The sequence below is a fragment of the Primulina huaijiensis genome, chromosome 4 (assembly GCF_012295235.1).
Source record: "Primulina huaijiensis isolate GDHJ02 chromosome 4, ASM1229523v2, whole genome shotgun sequence".
Taxonomy (NCBI): domain Eukaryota; kingdom Viridiplantae; phylum Streptophyta; class Magnoliopsida; order Lamiales; family Gesneriaceae; genus Primulina; species Primulina huaijiensis.
In genome coordinates, this window is record NC_133309.1 from 1,052,468 (window position 1) to 1,074,022 (window position 21,555).

At 35.9% G+C, this 21,555-nt stretch overlaps 2 protein-coding genes and 1 long non-coding RNA gene across 6 annotated transcripts; 2 read left to right on the forward strand and 1 right to left on the reverse strand.

Moving 5' to 3' along the window:
* Positions 1 to 1,042: 1,042 nt before the first annotated feature.
* LOC140975096 (IAA-amino acid hydrolase ILR1-like 6) lies at positions 1,043 to 4,367 on the forward strand. Its single transcript, XM_073438621.1, has 5 exons — positions 1,043 to 1,688; positions 2,014 to 2,139; positions 3,207 to 3,521; positions 3,629 to 3,757; positions 3,847 to 4,367. Exons 1-5 carry the CDS (start codon positions 1,191 to 1,193, stop codon positions 4,222 to 4,224), a joined length of 1,446 nt encoding a protein of 481 aa, XP_073294722.1. The 5' UTR covers positions 1,043 to 1,190; the 3' UTR covers positions 4,225 to 4,367.
* On the reverse strand, positions 4,110 to 5,787 carry LOC140975097 (uncharacterized). Its single transcript, XR_012174905.1, has 3 exons — positions 5,038 to 5,787; positions 4,735 to 4,831; positions 4,110 to 4,242 (listed from the first exon to the last, which is right to left on the reverse strand). It is a non-coding gene; the product is annotated as an uncharacterized lncRNA (long non-coding RNA).
* A 7,185-nt stretch (positions 5,788 to 12,972) lies between these two features.
* Positions 12,973 to 20,824, forward strand: LOC140975098 (putative receptor-like protein kinase At5g39000). Of its 4 annotated transcripts, XM_073438625.1 has the most exons (13): positions 12,973 to 15,648; positions 15,824 to 16,115; positions 16,228 to 16,320; positions 16,409 to 16,496; positions 16,928 to 17,006; positions 17,705 to 17,802; positions 17,937 to 18,006; positions 18,819 to 18,913; positions 19,206 to 19,322; positions 19,453 to 19,529; positions 19,927 to 19,971; positions 20,043 to 20,225; positions 20,289 to 20,824. In XM_073438625.1, exons 1-13 carry the CDS (start codon positions 13,125 to 13,127, stop codon positions 20,611 to 20,613), a joined length of 4,086 nt encoding a protein of 1,361 aa, XP_073294726.1. In that variant the 5' UTR covers positions 12,973 to 13,124; the 3' UTR covers positions 20,614 to 20,824. The 4 variants fall into 4 exon arrangements, with proteins under 4 accessions (XP_073294726.1, XP_073294727.1, XP_073294724.1 ...); XM_073438626.1 differs by having other exon boundaries at positions 12,974 to 15,647; positions 15,901 to 16,115; positions 20,043 to 20,824; XM_073438623.1 differs by having other exon boundaries at positions 12,975 to 15,648; positions 20,043 to 20,824.
* Positions 20,825 to 21,555: the final 731 nt, after the last annotated feature.

The following is a 21,555-nucleotide window of genomic DNA, read 5'->3' on the forward strand; positions in this document are numbered from 1 at the left end:
TTATTTTTTAAACAAATTTTTTATTTTATTTAGTAAATATAATTTATTTTTCTACAATTAGGCTTTCAAATTTAATTCATATATGATGGAGATTTTGTTATTATGTGTTTAAATCAAAATATTATTATATTTTTTTGAATTTTATTTTTAAAAAATTCAAAATCGGGTTGATTGTATTGATTCGAGTTCGGGTTGAAAGTTTTCGGGTTGGTTCAGGTTGAACAATTTTTGAATATTGTTATTACTCAACTCAACCCAACTCACCCAAATTGAAACTCCTAATTCAAAACATGATTATAAACACTTAATTAATAGTGGATTTCAGTAACAAAATAAGAAAAAGGTGTTACTAAATGTAAAATTTGAATTATATGTTTGAGATAGTCTAAAAATGAAATGAAACATATATAATTAGGATGGATGAAATATAATTTTTTTCTATTATTTTAGCTGTCTATATTTATTCATTAAATACATTATTTTATTTGAGAAATTTTTATATCACATTAAACATTCATGAAACAAGAGAAACAAAAAACTTGATTTTCTCAATATATTTTTAATGAGTATGTCTCTTGTGAGACGGTGTCACGAATCTTTATCTGTGAGATGAGTCAACCCTATCGAATAGTACTCTTAGCATAAAAAAGTAATATTTTTTCATGGATGGCTCAAATAAGAGATCGGTCTCACAAAATACGATCCGTAAGACCGTCTCACACAAGTTTTTGTCATTTTTAATTTGTGTGAACCTATGAATAGATATCATGTATGATTCGACTTATATATGCAATGAATTTCAATAATTTTGACGTAACAAATATTTTTAATTTAAATTTAAATATTTTATTAATTTTTTTTACTAAAATCAAAATATATTTTATTTCATAAAATGACAAAAACAAAATGATATTTTTTAATAAAAAAAAAAAGTCTTTCCCAAATAGTAGACCCACCACCCACCTGCTTCGTTCTCAAAACATCAAATTCTACACGTGACATATAACCTCGTACAACAGTTTATAAACCTTTTTAAACACGTGTTTTTAAAGTAATCCCCTTCCCCTTCCCCTTCCCCTTCCATAGCCAGAATTTTGATGATTAAAACCCTTTAGCCATCTCCATAGAATTAATAGTCCCCAATTTTCGATCTTTTTTCCTTGTTTTTTCTCCATGCACAAGAGGAAAAGATGAAGATTCCTGGTGAAAACCTTCCCATTTTCGTTCTTCTTCTGCTTTCTTGCATGATATCAGGCAAAACCCAGCAAAAATCCGCCGATCACGATGCTGTTTCGCGCTTCGAACTCGTGCAGGCGAGCCCCAAAACCCCCCCTGTAAGTTCCAAGAATCTGTCAGCTTCTCCGGGGCAGGAGAAGGAATCCTCGTCCCCGGATGTTGATCGCACGGATTGCAGCGTTTGGAGCAGGGCTTGTTCGGAAGAGATCCTGGGAATCGCGAAGAAACAGGGAAACGTGAAATGGATAAAGTCGATCCGGCGGAGGATCCATGAAAACCCTGAACTTGCCTACGAGGAAGTCGAGACCAGCCGGCTTATCCGCCAGGAACTCGATGAAATGGGCGTGAGTTACCAGTTTCCGGTGGCAAAGACCGGGATCAGGGCCGCGGTTGGCACCGGCGGGCAGCCTTTCGTGGCCATCAGGGCGGATATGGACGCTTTGCCCATTCAGGTTTATCCCTTTAGGTGGTATTGGTCCATCAACATAGAAATTTCACGAAAACTTGTTGATTCTCACTTTCTTTTTGCTGTCTGGTTGGCCTTTTTTCGTCGTGTTTTTGTCGCATGCGGTGTATTTTTCAGTTCTTTTTGTATTGACTTTGATGATATGTAGCCTCACATAAGTAGAAGACCAGAAGGGGCCCATGTAGGAATAAGTGAACATTTACTTCCAGACCTTTTCTAAGTGCAGAGGAAACCGATTTGTTTCGTTGCAAAATGGTAGTTTGGATGGCTGCAAAATCAGGGGAACTCACTTTACATTAATGTGTTCTCAGGAAGAAGTTGAATGGGAGCACATGAGTAAGAACGTAGGCAAGATGCACGCGTGCGGCCACGACGCTCATGTGGCGATGCTAATGGGCGCAGCTAAGATCTTGAAGACAAGGGAAGACCAATTGAAGGTTTGTTTTGTTTCATCTTTCCATTATGCACACAGAAACTATAGTTTTGGGTAGAGCAAATTCCATATCCGATTCTCTGGTAGAATTCTTGATTTTACTTCACACCGGAAAACAGAATCGAGTAACAAAGATTAACCATCAAATTCTTGATCATTTAGTTCAATAGTTCATGAGCTATACTATTTTATGAGTATAGTATATCTATATATTAAATAAATATATGACAAAATTTCGACTATTAGCAACATTTAGTTCACAAATACATTCGAATATTTCAAGGCGAACTTGAAATCGAGCTAAATAATTTTTTCTTCGTATTCGGCTCGATTTTGTTCCTTTGCACCCCAGCAGAGATGTTAATTAATGGTGGGGTAGAGCCGATTGCTTATAGTTTGTTTGCATAGCCGTGGTATCATAGTCTCTACCTAAGGGATGGTAGGAACAGCAGTAGACGAATTCTTAACTCTTGTGAAAATAACAGCCAACAGCTGGCAAGGACCACTTACTTCAGATGCATACCTTAACATAGGATTTACTTTTGGAGTCTCTCTCAGGATGTCATTCTAGTTTCTGTTACGAGAAAGTTGTTATAAAGACACCTAATCTGCTAAGGAGATGAAAGCGTATCAACGAGCCCTTTCAAAAGTTGATTTGATTGCATGCCCGATAATAAATGGAAACCGAAAACCTTTGGCTTTCTTGAAAGATTCCTTTATGAAACCTCCATCGTTGGGCATATCCACAATTTAGGTGGATGAAGGAAATTGAGACTCGAATTCATAAAGAGAACCGAAATGAAGGAATAGAGACTCGAATTCTTGTCCAGTTGGATCAAGTGGATCCCAGTCGGGCCTATTCATGTGTACCGAGTGACTTGTCATGTATTCAAAGAAAGGCTATTGCTGCACTTTTAGAGTGAAATGTCGATGAGAAATTAGCTTTATAATGCTAATGCTTACATGAGGCTAAAGCAATAGTGAATAATGTTGCAGATTCAGATACCTGAAGATGTAAATTTTCTTGGTTCCTTCTTCTTATCATCACTACAAAATTGATTCAACTTGCAGGGGACTGTAGTGTTGCTGTTTCAGCCGGCAGAGGAAGCTGGGAATGGAGCAAAAAGAATGATTCAAGAGGAAGCCCTTAAAGACGTTGAGGCCATATTTGCAGCGCACGTATCACATCAGCTCCCGACCTCTGTCATCGGGTCGAGACCTGGCCCTTTTCTGGCAGGTTGTGGCTTCTTCAAGGCCGTTGTTACCAGTGAAAAAGCCACTTCAGGGAGCGTCTACGACTCAGTCAACCCCATCTTAGCTGCCTCCGCTGCAGTGATCAGCCTACAGGGCATCGTGTCCCAAGAGATGAATCCATTGGACTCACACGTAGGAACAAACTCAAGAGTTTCACTCACATTACGTCCAAATCAGCTTCCATTTTCGAGAAACATCGTTTAAAATTATCTATCGAGTAATTTTATTTCCCATCTTAGGTGGTCACTGTAACTTTCTTCAAAGGAGGCGATGATCTTGATCCGATGCCGAACCGTGTTGAATTTGGGGGCACTTTGAGGGCTTTTTCTAATATAAGCTTCAGCCAACTTCTTACAAGAATAGAAGAGGTTAGACATTTCATTACTCATTATATCTACCTCTGCTATCTTAAACTAAGCCAGCAGGAGCAATGAAATACCTTAAACATTTTAAACAGATTATCGTAGCTCAAGCTTTGGTTTTCAGATGCTCAGCAACGGTTGACTTCTTCAAGAACTCAAACTTGATTTACCCACCTATGGTAAATGATGGCAAAATGTACAAACACTTGAAGAAAGTTGTCGATGATCTAGTAGGACCCACGAATTTCCAAGTCGTCGAGCAGATGATGGGGGCAGAGGACTTCTCATTTTTCTCGGAAGTGATTCCTGCAGCCTTCTTCTTCATCGGAATCAAGAATGAAACTCTAGGATCAGTACACTCTGTCCACTCGCCTCATTTTTCTATAGATGAAGACGCACTTCCTATAGGTGCAGCAACTCATGCTGCCATTGCTGAGAGATATCTACACGAGCGAATAGTCTCTTCATCATGACAAAGGAAATCTGCAGAACTGTAAATGGGTGCAAGTAAATAAATCTTCCTTTTGTTGTAAAAGTGTTCTATACAGAAAAATGAACATTAGTTCATCTATGTTCTACGAGAATGAATGAGACGCATCAGAGCATTTGTTGATTGTTTCTTCCTCTTCATGTGGATTCATGCCATCAAAGAGAAGTCTATGGAGCAAATAACATGTTATGTTTATGTTGGGAAGGAGCAACAGTGGTCTCTATTCACCTGTACACTTGCCTTTACAGCAAAACAATCGAAATGGGACGATCAAATCGCTATTCAAAGATTTGAATGATAATATCACCACTTTGAAATTGTTTTCAATACATTGACCAGTATTAAATCATATACATCTCATTTGAACTAACCGATTTGAAGTCCAACAGTCTAAATTCTAATGGAACTTCGATTCAAAACGAATGTATCTCCTCCTCAACATACCGGCATATAGCAGCTTATAAAGCAAAATAAGTAAGAATGATATCTCCACCTGATCTGGGAAGATACATCAGACGCCATCATCACTTTCTCCTCATCAATCATTTTAACACCACCTTAGACTTTATCATGGAGTATTCACCAGAGACCTGAAATAAAATATTTCAACTCAATCACCCAAATGTTACAAACCCGAACGAAAATCAGAATACAAGCAGTGTTTCATACATACGCACACAAGATTCTTAAGACCAAGCATAACAGGGAAGAAGCAAAGTAGAAATTTGTTGCTTTCCAAATACCATTTTTAAATTTACTTGAGACACTATCCAACTACAAGTGTGACAATAAGTACCTGATATACAGCAATGGGAAAAGACGAGTTGTCTCGTGGGAGACACGAGAGAGGGCGGCACCACCAGACTCCCAGGTGGTGCAGCTGGTTTCGGGGGGCACTGGAGACGGTTCCGGGATATTCCCCGCAACCACATCAGCAGCCTCAAACTCATCATTACCAAATCCCATCTCAATAGCCCATATTTCTTTTGTCACAGGCCTTCACTGCCAGCATCATTTTGGTCGAACGAGGCCACACACACAGGACATTCCAATGCAATGCACCTACAATGGCTGGCTTCAGACCAACATAATCAAACTTGGGCTGCTCGACTAACTCCACAATTCCCTGAACATAAAATTGTCGAAACCATAACCGCAGTCCTGTAAAGATCTTAAGAGTACCAGAACGATTAATAGCTTTCTTTAAAACCAAGAAAACAAACTCGTGGGATTTAATATAAAAGGTGAATGCTTGAAGCTTGGAGGAGGAATAACTTATTAGCGATTCAAGAAAATGAATAAACCGTAGCATTATACATGAATAGCTAAGGTAAAGATATTTATCACAAATCTAACTCCCTAAATGAGCAAATTCGGACTCAATGATCTGCGATTTACGAAAGATGGCAAAAAAACATAGACAGAAATGTGGGGGAAAAGAAAGATCGAATTTTTTAGACAATTAAGCCTAGCCCAAAAAATTATCCTCGAAAATCAGGAAGAACCAACATTTATATATGTGGAATTCTTGCTTGAACAGCCGAAGAAATCCAATCCCATTGTGGGAATCCATTTTACTGATTTATTGAAATATTTGTTTGACTTTTTGAGTTTATTTTTTTTTAAATACCTAAAAAATGAAAATCAAACTATTTTATTTCGATTTGGTTTTGTTTTGCTTTTTCCATATTATGGTCTGATCAGGTGAAGCTATACTTTTTAAAATAGTAAAATTACTGAGAATTAATTTGTAAAAATTCGATAAATCTTTCAAAATCTCTAAATATAAGAAAGATTTCATAATTTAAAAATATAACATTGACGATCAAATGTCAAGCTTTTAATCATTTTACACGTCAAAATCAATAAGTCAAAATTAGGTATTGATTTGATTCTTGTAACCATTTTCGATCTATTGTAGACGAATAATCCAGCATCAATCGCTCAATTCCAAGAAGAATCCTATTATAGCATATATTATAAGCTATATATAAAGACCATGTTTCTTAATAGACAATCTCATGAAATATATATTTATGAAACTTGTTAGAACATTTCTTGATTTTGATGTTAATAAAACTTGTTATTGTGTTTCTAACATATTTACTTACGTGTGAAGTTGCAAACACAAGAAGCAAACCGAAACTGAATTCTGCACAAACTAAATTTCTGGCAAGACAATGATCTACAAATCATCTTCACAAGTCAAAGTTTGAATCGAAACTTAATATGCTGATAAATGACGATGAAGCTACTGGTTCTGCACAAACTGAAACCAGCTAAGCTGATTTCAGCACACCAGCTGAAACTGAACCGAACCGAAGCAGTTGAACTGAACCAGACCAGTTGAACTGAACCAAACTAGCTAAAGACCAGTTGAACAGCAGCTGACCAGCTGAACTGAACCAGTTGAACTGAACGACCAGTTGAACTGAATAACCAGCTGAGTTGACCAGTCGGAAAAATGTCTAGCAAGGCTAATTTGACCGTTGCAATTCAAGAAACAGTACAGAAACTTTCCAAACGATCATATTCTTGTGTCTAACGTATATATATCATTGTTGGAGCTTATAAATACATCATCTTGAAGATCAAACAAGAGCTTTTGAAGGAGATTCAAAGCATGTGCAGTTAGCATAAATATATCAGCTAGTTGAGAGCACAAACCCTTGTGTGAGGATACATTTGAGATGTACACTGTAAAGGATAAATTTCTCACACACACAATCACTCACATATATACAAGAGAGTTGAACTTCAAAGATTAGTTGAGTGAGTCTTGTACAAAGACGTAAAACTTGTGTATGTAGTTTTTGCATATGAGACATTAAACAATATGCTGATTGTGAGATGCTGCCTACAATCTTGAGTGATAGGAGTCAGTTTAAGCAGTGGGTAAGTCCTAGCTGAATGAGTTTGTACAAATAGTTGTATAAATCAAAGTTTTCTAGTGAATATCTTATCTTTGTGATAGAAGGGGTGACGTAAGAGCATTTGAAGTCTCCGAACATGCATAAACAAATTCGTGTCTATTTTTTTATTGCATTTACTTATCATTTTCAAAGTTGTAAAGATGCATTGTTGAAGCATTTTATGTGTTATTCAAATATCAAAATATTGCATACCAAGTATTTGATAAAATGCTTCAACTAAAATATTTTAACTCATTCAACTTGCATATATTTTAAGTGCTTTACAAAATATTTAATCGGTTTCTACGAAGGATTATTTCGAGTGTTTTTCGCTTGATTTCATATCAAACTCGATTTAGTTCATCGGTGTTCAATATTTCAAGAACCGAGCTATTGAAGCTCAACAATTACCCCCTAATCGATCCCAACAAAACGTGTTATTTGATCTATATAAAATATAATACTTTTGACATAAAAATTATACATATTCATGAGTTCGATCGGGTCGCAAAATCTATGTTTATTTTTCCAATTTTCCCTATATTATTTAAAAAGGGTAGTTGTATACATTACCCATGTGAAATCCCGATATCGCTAAAAAATATCAAACAAGAATAAGCAAGTTGCTAAGACAAAATGAAAATTCATTAATTATTAGGTTGGTGAAAGTTGGAATGTCAAATTTTGCTACCTATTAATTGAAGAGAAAAATGCAAAATTTTACTTCGTTCACACAGAGTCTTGCACATATAAATATGTGCTTCATTTTGCACTGCAGATCATCTCATTCTCAAGCAATTCATCGTATTCTTGAGTTTTCTTCTTTATCTTATTATTTCTATAATATTTGTGAGGTTGTTTTCTTCTGTATTATGAGAGTGTGTGTTCTCTTTGAAAACACAATGAGCGGTTCTACACCATAAAATATTATAGTGAAATTATTTTCATCTTGCCCGTGGTTTTATCCTAATAATTTTTAGAGGTTTTTCACGTAAATCTCGGAGGCCAATTTTATTATTTATTTTCATATTTATATCTTACTGCAAATTTGTATGTGCTTTTAGGAGAAACACAAAAGAGCCAGAACTAGTAGTTGCATCAATTTGTTCAGGAGAAGAATTAATAGTGTTATGGTGTAGAAAGCTCAGACATATGTCAGAACGAAGGTTGAAAATTATCTCAAAATGGAAGCTGTTGCCGGGGCTTACAAATGTGTGACTACCCTTTTGTGAGTATTGTGTTACTAGTAAATAATACATATTAAAGTTTGACAATTCTTCTGGCAAAAGAAAAAGCATATTAGAGCCGATTCATTCGGATGTTTGGCAAGCACTAGCTATATCTCTAGGATGAGCGAGATACTTTGTCTCGTTCATTAATGATTTCTCTAGGAGATGTTGGGTATATTCAATCAAGAAGAAATCATATGTTTTTTGTCTTCAAAGATTTCAAAGAACGGGTTGAACTAGATTCTGAAAAGAAAATCAAGTGTTTGAGGACTGACAATGAAGGAGAATATGCAAGTGATGAATTTGATGTATTTTATCAACATGAGGACATCAAAAGAAAGTTTACCTGGAACCATTCCAGATTGTGAGGTGGAGTTTGAGATTAATTTGGTATATTGGTACTTCGTCAATTTCAAAAGCACTATATCGAATGTCCCCACTGATATCAAAGAGTTAAAGGAACAACTGCAAGAACTGTTGGATAAGAAACAAATCTGACCAAGCCCATCTCCGTGGGGAGCTCCAGTTTGTTTGTGAAGGAAAAAGATGGGAGTATGATATTTTGGGTTGAAGGTCAAAGCTGATGACATCCCAAAGACAACCTTCAGAACAAGGTATGTATACTACTAGTTCATGGTAATGCATTTTGGGTTGACAAATGCTCCAGTGGCATTAATGAATCTCATGAATAGAGAATTCAAATCGTCTCTCGATAAATTTGTGGTGGTGTTTTTGACGATATCCTCATGTATTCCCCTATTGAAGGAGACCACAAAGAACATCTACGTTTTATTCTTCAGACACCAAGGGAAAGAGATTTGTATGCCAAATTCAAGAAATGTGAATTATGGCTAAGTAGATTCATATTTTTAGGTCATATCATCTCAAAAATGGGAATCTCTATAGACCCCAAGAAAACAGAAGCAATCTCTGATTGCTCCAGACCAAAGAAAGTGACTAAAATTTGAAGTTTTTTGGGATTAGCAAGCTACTGTCGAAAGTTTATTGAAGGATTATCTTCGATAGCTCTACCCTCACCAAACTCACACAAAAGAACTTTAAATTTAATTGGAGTGAAAAATGTGAGAAGAGTTTTGAAAAACTGAAGAAGAAACTTGCATCCACACTAGTGTTAGTGCTACCAAAAGAAGACAAGAACTTCACCATTTACGGTGATGTGCCTAAAGGAGATTTATGATGTGTGTTCATGCAAGATGGAATAATAATTACTTATGCTTCAAGTAAATTAAAATCATATGAGAAGAAATACCCGACTCATGATCTCTAACTAGATTCCATATTCTTCTCACTAAAAATTTGGAGACACTAACTATATGGTGCCAAGTGCGAGATATTCGCGTACTATCAAAATCTCAAATATTTATTTGTTCACGCAAAAAAAAAAATGAACACGAGACAAAGGAGATTGATTGAACTCTTGAAGGATTACAACTTGATCACAAACAACCATCCAGGCAAGGCGAATATGGTGGCCGTTGCCTTAAAACGAAAGAATATGGACAAGGTGACCTTAGTTTCACTTTTTGCCCAACCATGTCTTCGAGAGACAGTCAAACTGAACCATGATCGAGACCTCCTACTGATGAAACTCAAGGAACAAGTCAATGAATGGAAGTTGCACAATCTTCAGACAGACGATAAAGGAGTCCTTTGGATGAAAGAATGATTGTTTACCAGACATTGATAATCTTCTTCAAGAACTAATGTCTGAAGCATATAAATCAAAATTTTTAGTACACCTCAGCAGTACAAAAATGTATAGGGATTTAAAGAAGAACTTCTGATGGAATGGTATGAAGATAGATGTATCAGAATTCATCTCTAGGTGTCGAGTATGCCAAAAGGTCAAAACGGAGCACCAAAGACATGGAGTAATACTTCAACCTTTAGAATCCAAAATGGAAATGTGAACATATTTTCATGGATTTCATAGTGGGTTCGCCAAAGTTTAGACAAAGTTGTGATGTAACATGAGTAATCATGGATAGACTCACAAAATCTGTGCACTTTTTACCTGTGAACATTAATTACAATCTTAACAAGTTGGCTATGCTATACATGAATAATATTTTTCGGCTACATGGAGTGGCAACAAGCATCTTGTCAGACAGAGATCCAAGATTTGTGAAACGTTTTTGGAAGAGCTTTCAAGAAGAAATGGAAACGAATGTTACCCTTAGTACAAGTTATCATCCTAAAACTGATAGCCAAACAGAAAGAACGATCCAAACACTAGAATATATGCCAAGGGCTTGTGCCGTAGATTTCAGTGGTAGTTGGAGTGAATATCTACATTTAATTTAGTTATATTACAATAATAGTTACCACGACAACAATTTGATGACACCATATGTAGCCTTATACGGATGAAAATGCCAATCACCCCTGTATTAAGATGAAGTGAGAGAAAAATTTATAATTGGACCAGAACTAGTCCAAGCGATAGTGGAAAAAGTAGTTATCATCAAAGACAGACTCAAGGCTACACAAGATCGGCAAAAGTGTTGGGCGAACATGAAGAGAATATTAGTGGATTTCACAGTTGGTGAGAAAGATTATATAAAGGTCTTACCAATGAAAGGGGGTTTTCCAATTATGTAAAGCGGTAAAACTAAACCCCTGTCATATAGGACTTTGAAATTTTGGAAAAAGTGAGAACACTTGCCTACAGATTGGCACTGCCAAGTATGTCAATGATTCATAATGTCTTCCATGTCTTACAACTGAGAAATTATGTCCCAAGATCCAAACCATGTTTTTGAAGCCGAACCACTTATAATTGATGGGAATTAACTGAAAAATTGAGGTATGAGAAAGTCCAAATAAATCTTAGATAAGGACCAAGTGCTTAGACGACGAACTATCTCATACGTTAAAATGCAATAGTCCAATCACACTGAAAAGGAAGCTACTTGGGAACTCAAAGAGAATATGCGCAAGCAATACACCTACCTCTTTGAAGATCAAGTAAACTTGAGTTTCGAGGACAAAACTTCCAATAAGAAGTGAGGAATGTGAGAACCCAAATTTTTGAAAATTGCATCCCAAAGAATATCATAATTTTGGATGGAAAATCAAGCGCATTACTTCAATATTTAAGCCTTGTAGTGACCTAAATTAAAGAGCTAAATCAACTGAGATTGGAAACTGATCAATTAGAAAGAATTTTTCAGGTAATGACTAAATTGTAGGGGCAAGACTCAATTCAAATTCGGTGCAAAGCATGCAGAATATTTTCCAGCACCTAATAGCTTAAATTAAGGATGATTTGAGTCTTGAAAAATCTGCATATTCGTCTCCCTCAGCCCTATAAATACATGTTCTATGTTGAAGGAAACACACCGCAATTCATAAGCAAATTTTCTCAAATTTTGAGTCCCTGCAGATTTTTGAGAATTCTAAGGTTTCACTCTGCCCAATTGTAAGCAGAAAATTTGCACAAGTTCGAGCTACAGTCTGAAATCAAGAAGCACAACTAATCGATCATCAAGAAGCAAGGAACTTTAGAGCGTCAAAGATTCTATCCCGTTTTCGATTCAAGATCTGTGGGTGAGCTTTTGTAATAGATATATTTTTCATAAGTAGGCTTATCTATGTTTTAAACAATGATGTTTCTGTTTTAAAAATTCGATTGTACATTATGTGTTTCATGTCCTCTGATTTGTATATATTTCATTCACTTACTTTGATTCGTTCGACACACTTGAAATTTTGAAAATGCGATGTTATCATTTCATTTTGAAGTGGACAGTTATATGAAAAGATATGGCCCAATATGATGGGTATAAAACTGCACTTATAGCCCTCTATAGTGGTATAAAATTGTACTTGTGGCCTTTTTCGGTGGGTATAAAACTGATATAATGGCATTGCCTCTAGATGAGTAACATATATGAGACAAAAAAATGACTGTGAATGATGATATGAAATTTCAGTGTCTTATATAGGTTCACATTTTGTTTATAATATGTTTCAATGCTTCGTTTCCATTATGTCATGTCTTGATCAATGTCATAACACATTTTGCGATATGTTCTTTTCATAATTATGTTAATATGTATGTTTCTGTTGTGGACGGTGAGATAAATTCCAGTACTATATGTATATGTTCATACTTCCTTTCTATTATGATTTAAGATATCGTTTCGAATTCTGTCTATATTTTGTCTTGACTCATGTCCCGTTATGCGACATGTCACATCCGCAATTATATATATATATATATATATTTAATTTATGTTATTCAGGAGTACGAACATGCCCACGTACTGAGTGTTTCCCCAAACACTTATGTTTTGCTTCCCTACCTTGATAAGAACAAAGATGAAGTAGACAGGATAAACAAGGCATATTTTGGGGCTGATGATGAAGTTTCGAGACAAGAAGAATTTCTGAAATTGTTTTAAAGTTGATTTTTTTTATGTTATCGCTTTCGCATTATAAAGATAATTTCATTTATGCAATAAACTCACTTTTTTTATAATTTGATGTACTTCTAGACTTGTTATTAATTGTTAAATAACCAAAACGCTACATCCTGTGCATTTGTTACACACCAAGAAAGTTGAAAACTTCGAGCTGTTGGCTGAAAAGCTTTACAAATATTCAAACAAATAAAATTATTAGTATTTTACATGCGTTGACTATGACAGTCATCGATAATCAATCGTATTTCATTCCAAGATTCTCATGATTTCCGAATTATAAGCTTAACTCGAAATATGAAGGACTGCTCTTTACCAGGTGCTTATTCAATTGCTCTGCTGCTGTTTATGCGCTTCTTCATCGCTTTCACAGATTGTATTGATGATCCCGCTGCTTACATCACTGGTGATGTTTCAATTAACTGTGGCTCAGCTGCGGTTTCTGCGGCTCATAGTGGCAGGAAATGGATTGGAGATAAGCACCCGAAGTTCAGCTCTTCGCTACAGCTAAATGGCACTTCAACCATCTCGAGTGTCATTCGTGTCGACTCCAATTCTGATTACCATATCCCATATAAAACCGCCAGAATCTCTTGTTCAGCTTTCTCCTACACGTTTCTACTGAGCCCAGGTCAGAAATTTATCCGTCTTCACTTTAATCCCACTGCATATGAAGGGTTCAAAAGACGGAAGGATCTGTTCAATGTTGTAGCCGGACCCTATACCTTACTCGGTAACTTTAGTGCTTCGCTGACTGTCGATGCTCTTGGGTTGAGTTATTTTACTAAGGAGTACTGTTTAAACGTAGAAGAGAACCAACTTCTAAGCATTATTTTCTCCCCTGCAACTAGTCAATCAAGAGATGTTTATGCTTTCATTAATGGGATTGAGATAAACCCTGTGACTTTGGGTCATTCTTGTTTCAATGATGGGGGTACTGGAGCACGAGTGATTGGACATGAGTCTCAGTTGTTCTACATTGATAATGACACTGCGATAGAAAAGGTTCACCGAGAAAAAGTCAGACGGGATTCCGCCCCATCGGGTGATGATTTCATTGGCATATTTGGGAGTAGGGAAACAGTTCTAAAAGAAAAGGCGAGTGTTATGACCTGGAAAATACCTGTAGATGTGGGATTCAGGTACTTGGTCAGGCTTCAATTCTCCAACCGAGGATACAAGATGATGGAGTATGGACTACCTATTCTCAAAGTGCTCATCAATGAAGTAGTTGCTTTTACGAATATTGACATCTTCCAAGAAATGGATAACATTGTCTTCCTCAAGCATGACCATATAGACTTTTTAGTTATAATGAGAGGACGGAAAGAAGAAGGTAAACGTCCACTCTCCCTTCGATCATGTGATGAATTCAACGATGGGCGTGTACCCTTTACGGAATTTGAAATATTCAAACTCAGCAACTTTGACAATAGTCTCGCCTTCCCTAATCCCTTGCCTTCTACACTGGACTCACCATCCTGGAATATCCAGTCTTTACTCTCAATTATCACTCGTAGAAATATTATCGCAACTGTCACGGTATTTATAGTTTCTGTGGTCAATATCCTTGTTCATAAGCTTAGAGGAATTCTGGAATCTAAGAATACAGAAGAGGAAAACAGGCCATCAGCCAGAGCAGAACGATTTTGCCGTCGCTTTTCATTATCTGATATACAATTAGGCACTGGAAATTTCAGTGATGCACATTTAATTGGAAAAGGTGGATTTGGTAAAGTCTACAAGTGTCTAATCGATAATTGGAATGAGACTGTCGCCGTAAAACGATTAAAACCAAATTCAAGGCAAGGGGCACGTGAGTTTTTGGCGGAGATTGAAGCGCTTTCCGATCTCCGACATATTAACCTAGTTGCATTGATTGGCTACTGCAACGAGCACAACGAAATGATTCTAGTTTACGAATATATGCCAAATGGAACTTTAGCGGACCACCTCTACAAACTTGAGAGAAATGGCCCCAGTTGTTCTTCTCTCACATGGAAGCAACGTCTTGATATCTGTATTGGAGCTGGTCGAGGACTAGATTATCTTCACACTGGGAATGCAGTCATACATCGGGATGTCAAGGTTTCAAACATCTTGCTGGATGAAAATTTCATGGCTAAGATTTCAGATTTTGGCTTGGTCAAACATGAAAACCGAAGCAACCCACAAAGCCATGTCAGCACAAAAGTTAGGGGAACGTTTGGGTATTTTGACCCGAACTATTTCAGCACGGGTAAACTGACCAGGAAAAGTGATGTATATGCCTTTGGTGTGGTGATGTTGGAAGTATTGTGTGGGAGACCGGCCTTAGATCAATGTGTTTTGATGGATGAGCGGATCCTAACAAAGTGGGCTGGAGATAAAATTAGTAAAGGACAAGTTGATCTGATTGTAGCTTCGAGCCTGAGAGGGGAAATTTTACCGGATAGCTTGAAAACATTTGTACAGCTCGTTGAAAGATGCTTGGATGATGAGCCAAAGAAGCGGCCAACAATGGCTCAAGTTGTGCTCCAACTTGAGTGTGCACTTGAGCAGCAGAAGACCGCAATATGTTCGGTAGCAAATGAGATTACAAGTGTTTCTCCACGTGTTGATGACACTAACTTTATAGGTAGTGAGCAATTATCAATATCTCCTACATATGGCCAAACAGTTGCATCTCCTAAAGGACAATCTAAGGGTAACATGGATAGTGCTTATCCTTCATCTGGAGAAAACCAGAGGAAAGCCTCAGCATATAAACCATCTTGGTGGCCATGGAATGCAACTTGGAACAGATTTAAGTTTGGGAAGAAAAATGAATTGACAATACCAGGTATACTTTGATACGAGATAATAAATTCAAAATGAAAAAATGGTCATGTTTGATTTCATGTTTCGCTAACATTCTGGTAATTGAAGAATTTTTTCCATAATGTCTAATATATGAAAATCACTTTAAATGATCTCAAGGTTGAGCTCAGAAGTTAGTTCACTTTTGGGCAGAGCAGGTACTGCTGGGCTCAGAAAAGCAGTAGATGCATTGGATAAACTTGGTAGTAACATGACTAATTTGAAACCAGGTGGCGGTCCTGCAGCCAGGATGAGAATAAAAAGAAATCAAATCGCTGTTCTGGCTTTTGAAGTAGCGAACACCATAGACAAAGGTGCTAATTTAATGCACTCCATTTCAGAGGAGAATATCAAACATTTGAAAGAAGTGGTTCTCCAATCTGAAGGCGTGAATCAATTAATTGCAAAAGATATGGATGAGCTCCTGAGAATTGTTGCATATGACAAGAGGTATCATGTTAGAAATGGTTTTATTTGTTACAAATTCCCCTTTAGCATCTGCGCAATTTGATTTGATACTTTTTTTGGTATTGTGGCTTGTTCGTGTGCATTAATGTCTCAGGGATGAATTGAAAGTCTTTTTTGACGGGGTTGCTCGTTTCGGAAATCTCAGCTGGGATCCCCGGTGGCACAACTTGGACCGTCGCTTTAAGATGTAATTTCAATATCATTTCCTCAGTTAGCACGTTACATGCTTGTTCCTAATTTCCAGTATGATCCTTAGTTCGTCTATCTGATACTAGGATGGCGACAACCCCACCTCTAAAACGCTTGAAAGAAAAGGTGGGAACTGAGATTCAGCCATTGATGACTGCGGTTCAGTACACTGCTGTATGTTTTCAGTTATTACCAATTTGATTCTATTTTTCTGTTATTGTTTAAAATGTGTGTTTTCTTTATAGAAGTTCAGTGTGTCAGTATTCTAATTGAACGTTGTATGTGGAATAAAAGTTCTTACTTGCTACACATGGAGCATGGGACGGCTAGTTATTGAAAACTAACTGTTTGAAAGTCTTTCATGATGTCAATTAAAAATCCCTCAAGAATACCAATAAGAGAGGAAGCAACTGCCTAATATTATGTTGGATTTGTACTTTTTGTTTTTGGTTTTCTGGATGCATATTTATTTCAAGTTTGGAAGCAATTTAACACTTGAATTTAAGCTCAGTTTGGTGTATTGATGAAAAAGGATAGGTTCGGTGACAACTATTTTGCTGTATTCTTTTAGTTTTGAAAGGATGCTTAATATTATTAGGTTGCAGGAATTATATCACGAACTCAATGTGCTGTGCCGATTAGAAGACCCTGGGTTCAAGGATTTCTCCAATAGTGGACAGAGAGGTTATTATTGTCATATTGATTTGTTTTTTCAGTTAGTATAAGCTTAATTACATTGGAATCACCATATTTTAGCTTCAAAATGGTGGTTGAATGAGTTGAGTCAAGTGGAAATCTTAGGAGTGTGTGAGTATATTTAACACTGTTTTCCTGGACCACAAATAGTTTTGGCCCGCTCACATAAGAGATCAGATTTTTCCTGTTTGCTAAAAGATCTACGAGTTTTAATTTGTTTATCGGGCTTATTTAGCATTCATATTGTCCAGCATGTGGAATCTGGACTTTTTCTTTACGTAGTTACTGATCTTCTATAGCATTGTTGGACTCAGTATATATCTTTCCCCTGCATAATGGCCTATATGAGTATGATCAATTTAGATATTTGGATTTTGGGAAAAGATGTCTTGTGAATGTTTGATCCTAGCAGCTGCAAAGTTTTCAATGATATTTTCAGCATAGAAGTCGATCCTTTCCATATTAGTCACCTTCCTACTTCATGCGCTTGTCTTGTTTCATTCTGTTAATAGACTGCCAGAGAGGTATTACTCTGCTTAAATGAACCTTTCACATGCTTTATGTTTCATTGTCGAACATTTCTAATGGAGTCTGCTATAAATTGCTGTTTTATAATACATACATTTTTGTTCATAGTTGTCATTTTCTCATACCATTTTTTTAGTACCTGCTTTTGTTTTCTGAAGGAGAGACCCTTTCAGATTTACGACCGGAATTGAAAAGACGATGGAAACATGTACAAGGTTTGAAAAAGAAGTCACTGTGGTATAAAACCTTGGAGGAGGTAGCATCTCAGTGATTTTGTTTTCATTGAATGTTTGCTGGGCTTTTCAGCCAGAAAACAACTATTAACTTGTGACTGTAGTAAAAAAACTCCCACACAATTTAATAACATGTATATTTTATATTAATTTTAAGGTAATGGAGAAGCTTGTTGACACTGTTCATTTTCTCCATCTGGAGATCCATTCTGTATTTGGAAGACATGGTAATGTGCTAAGAAACTTCAACACCTTTGCAACTATTTCAATGTTTTGTCTTGTTAAATATAACTTTTGGAAGCTGATCATAATGATCTAAACTCTTATTTACCAGCACTTTTGGAAGATTCTACCTATTTTTATGTTACCGGAGAAAGGATTTAACACTCGATCATGCATTAATTTGGTAGTAGCCTTGTAAATTTGGATCATGACTTTTCGGCTGTTAAAACAATTACACCAGTTAATTTGTTTTTGTTTTCAACAAGCTTAAAACGGTCTATAGATCTGAGAGAGCTGAATAAATAAAGTTTGAGGACATGGAATGCTAAATTGCTAATGATTCTGATGTGACCTTAGAATGGTTTGTTTGAAACAATGTACTTTTCCCTGGCGCTGAATAATGAAAAATATCTCTTTTGATTTTAAGTGTTTTAAATCCATTAGAGAAGTAATGTCTATTTACAATATTGAATCGAAAATTGAATGTTCCATTAGTTATTTCATTGCATTTTCTAAACGCAAGTAGTTTAGTTTAGCACTGGCAGAATGGGGATGTTCCGCGGTACTTTTTGAATAGACTATCATGTTACAACACGAGATTCTACTACTCGTGTTTTGTTGTTGGCAAAATGATTTTCTTGTCATGTGATCAATGATCTCTGTGTAATGATGCAGTTGGTGTACACTTCGGTCATATTTTTTTACTTGTGCATGTTCTTTAGAGATCCACAGTTTGTTATCTTAGTTCAAGTTAATATCTCTGTCATTTCTCAAATTATATATAACAGACCGTTTTATAATGGGATTATTATTATAGATTGGGATGAGCCGTTAAAAAACAGCCACCAGAAGCTGGGATCCGCTGGACTTGCACTGCATTATGCTAATATCATTACACAGATAGATACTCTTGTGAGTGCTTCGCCTTTATTTTCTGTATTAAGTTCTCGCCTTGAGCCCTAAAGATGTTTCTTGAACATGCGCCAATCAATAGATTTTCTATATTTTTGAGTTGATTGCAACCGTATACAACTAGAAGTGATGGGTGAACAAAATGGGTGAAGTTAAATGGAATTATACTGAACTACCATATTCTCAGTAGAGAAAGGCTCGTAACACAAACTACCGATGATTTATCTGCCTTTTGTTTGCTTTGAGTTCAAGGATGTAAAGGATGATAATAAAATTTTCCAATTTCAATCAGGTGAGCAGACCACATTCGTTGCCAGCAGATATAAGAGATGCTCTATATCAGGGGCTCCCTCCCGCTATAAAATCAGTTCTACGCTCCAGAATACAATGGTTTCATCTCGAGGAAGAGGTACTTTCATCATTCTAATGAACCTATTTTTTCCCCATCACTTGCTTTTGTTTATTGCCTGTAAGCTGTTTAATTGATCTTTATCCATCTGCATGGTAATTACTAATTCTCCTTGATGATGTTTCTTCAGTTAACAGTAACACAGATCAAAGCAGAAATGGAGAAAATTTTGCAGTGGCTTGTCCCCATGGCCACCAACACAAAAAAGTAAACTGTTTTTCTTCTGTAAACAGTAGCTCTTTAACATATCTTACCTTTTTCTCAGTCCCAGATTCCTTGGAGGCAACTCATTGCTATGTTAATATTCATGACACCATGCCCGAAGAGGAGCTAAATCTCTATTCATTTCTCTGAATTTAGAATACAATCATCCCTCCTTAACCAAAATCATAACAAACATGCATTCTAATATTGACACTGATTTCAGAGTATATTCATGGATTTCCAACAATACCATAGCTTTGGATGGGTTGAGAAAGACTGAAGTTAACGTTTTAAGTAAATAGCACATGAAAACTTTTAATGTTCTTGTTCCTTCTCTCCCCTTTGTGATTTCTTATATAAATGTCATTCATCACTTTTCTATTCTGGGGTTCTTAAACAGGGCACACCTTCGCTTTGGTTGGGTTGGAGAATGGGCGAATACTCGGTGAGTCTGATTTTCTTGTGTTTTTTACCCCCTCTTTTGTTGCTTTTTACCAAACTATTTGGTCTCATTAGGTCTGAACTGAACCGGAATTCTACCGGTCAAACTGATCTACTTCGCATTGAAACACTTCATCACGCTAATAAGAAGAAAACCGAAGCTTACATTCTTGATCTGGTGGTATGGCTTCATCATCTAATCACCCAACCAATGGCTGCAACTCGAGTCGGATCCTCAAACAATCAAAGATTCATCCAGTTAACCCACAAGCCATACTGGCCATTAACAGCAGAAGATCAAGAACTGCTTTACCATGTGAGTAAAACTAACAAGTCAAACTTGGAATTAACAGTTGAAGATCAAGAAATGCTTCAGGATGTGAGTAAAAGGAAACTGACGCCTGGAATTAGCAAGAGTCAGGAATTCGACATGACAACTAAGAGGTTGTACAAGCAACATAGGCTAACTAAGAGTAGAAGCCATTCGCTAACATTCGAAAATAAGGAGGATCCTTTCCCTGTAAAACGGCGGCCATCTTCCATCCCTATCATAGACTTCGATATTGACCGAATCAAAGCGTTGGATGTGATTGATAGAGTGAACACAGAATGGTATGATTTAGAGCATAGCATGGATGAAGCATAAAAATGATAGTTTACAGCACTCATTTTTCAGCTGTGATCTTCTGTTTAGTGTACGGAGTATGCCATATATTTTCTTTGTATTTGTTAAGGAAAATAAAAGTTTATGTAAGGCAAGATGTACGTGTAAATCTAGCATTTTTCTTACATATTATATCAATTATAACTTTTAGATTGAAATATTATTTCTTTTTATCTATAAAGATTTTAACAAATTAATTTTCATCTTTATTAGCATATTTATTTGTTGAAGGTCATTTTTAAAAATAAAAACTATACAAATTAAAATTTTAATTCATATTTTATAATTTATATTTAGACATGATAAAATAGACTTCTAATCTCTAATTTTAAATAATTTATTTGTGTATTTCGTTTGTAATGATTTATTATTTATTCATTGAAATTTTTATTATTTTGAGACATAACTATCCAACACATTTGAATGAAAAACTTAAATTACCATTATTTGATTTAGAGTGATGCATAACTTAAAATATAAGACAACATAGACTAGTTTTGAGGTTGTAGTGTTCTTCATTTGTCTTGTTAAAGAAAAATAATCTGAAAATAACATATTTTTTGGTTGAATACATAAATAAGTTGGGACATCAAATAAATGAGAACAATGTGAGTGTAATATTGGACTGAAAATTTTTTTATGATTGTAAATTGTCTGTATGTGTCCAAATGAGAGAGATGAAAACTTATTTAAGTATGAGTTTAGTTCATTGACAGGAAAAATATATGTCTAAATATAAAGAGAATCTTAGATAATAAAACAAGAAACATCACAAGTTTCATTTCAAAATAGATCAATTAGTTACTAAGACCAATTATGTGTTGTCAATGGTGGTGAAAAATGTAGAGAAATCAAGTGAGACTTCAAAAAAACAAGAGAAAATAAAATGGAGTAAGACCCGAACTGTAATCGACTCAAATAAAC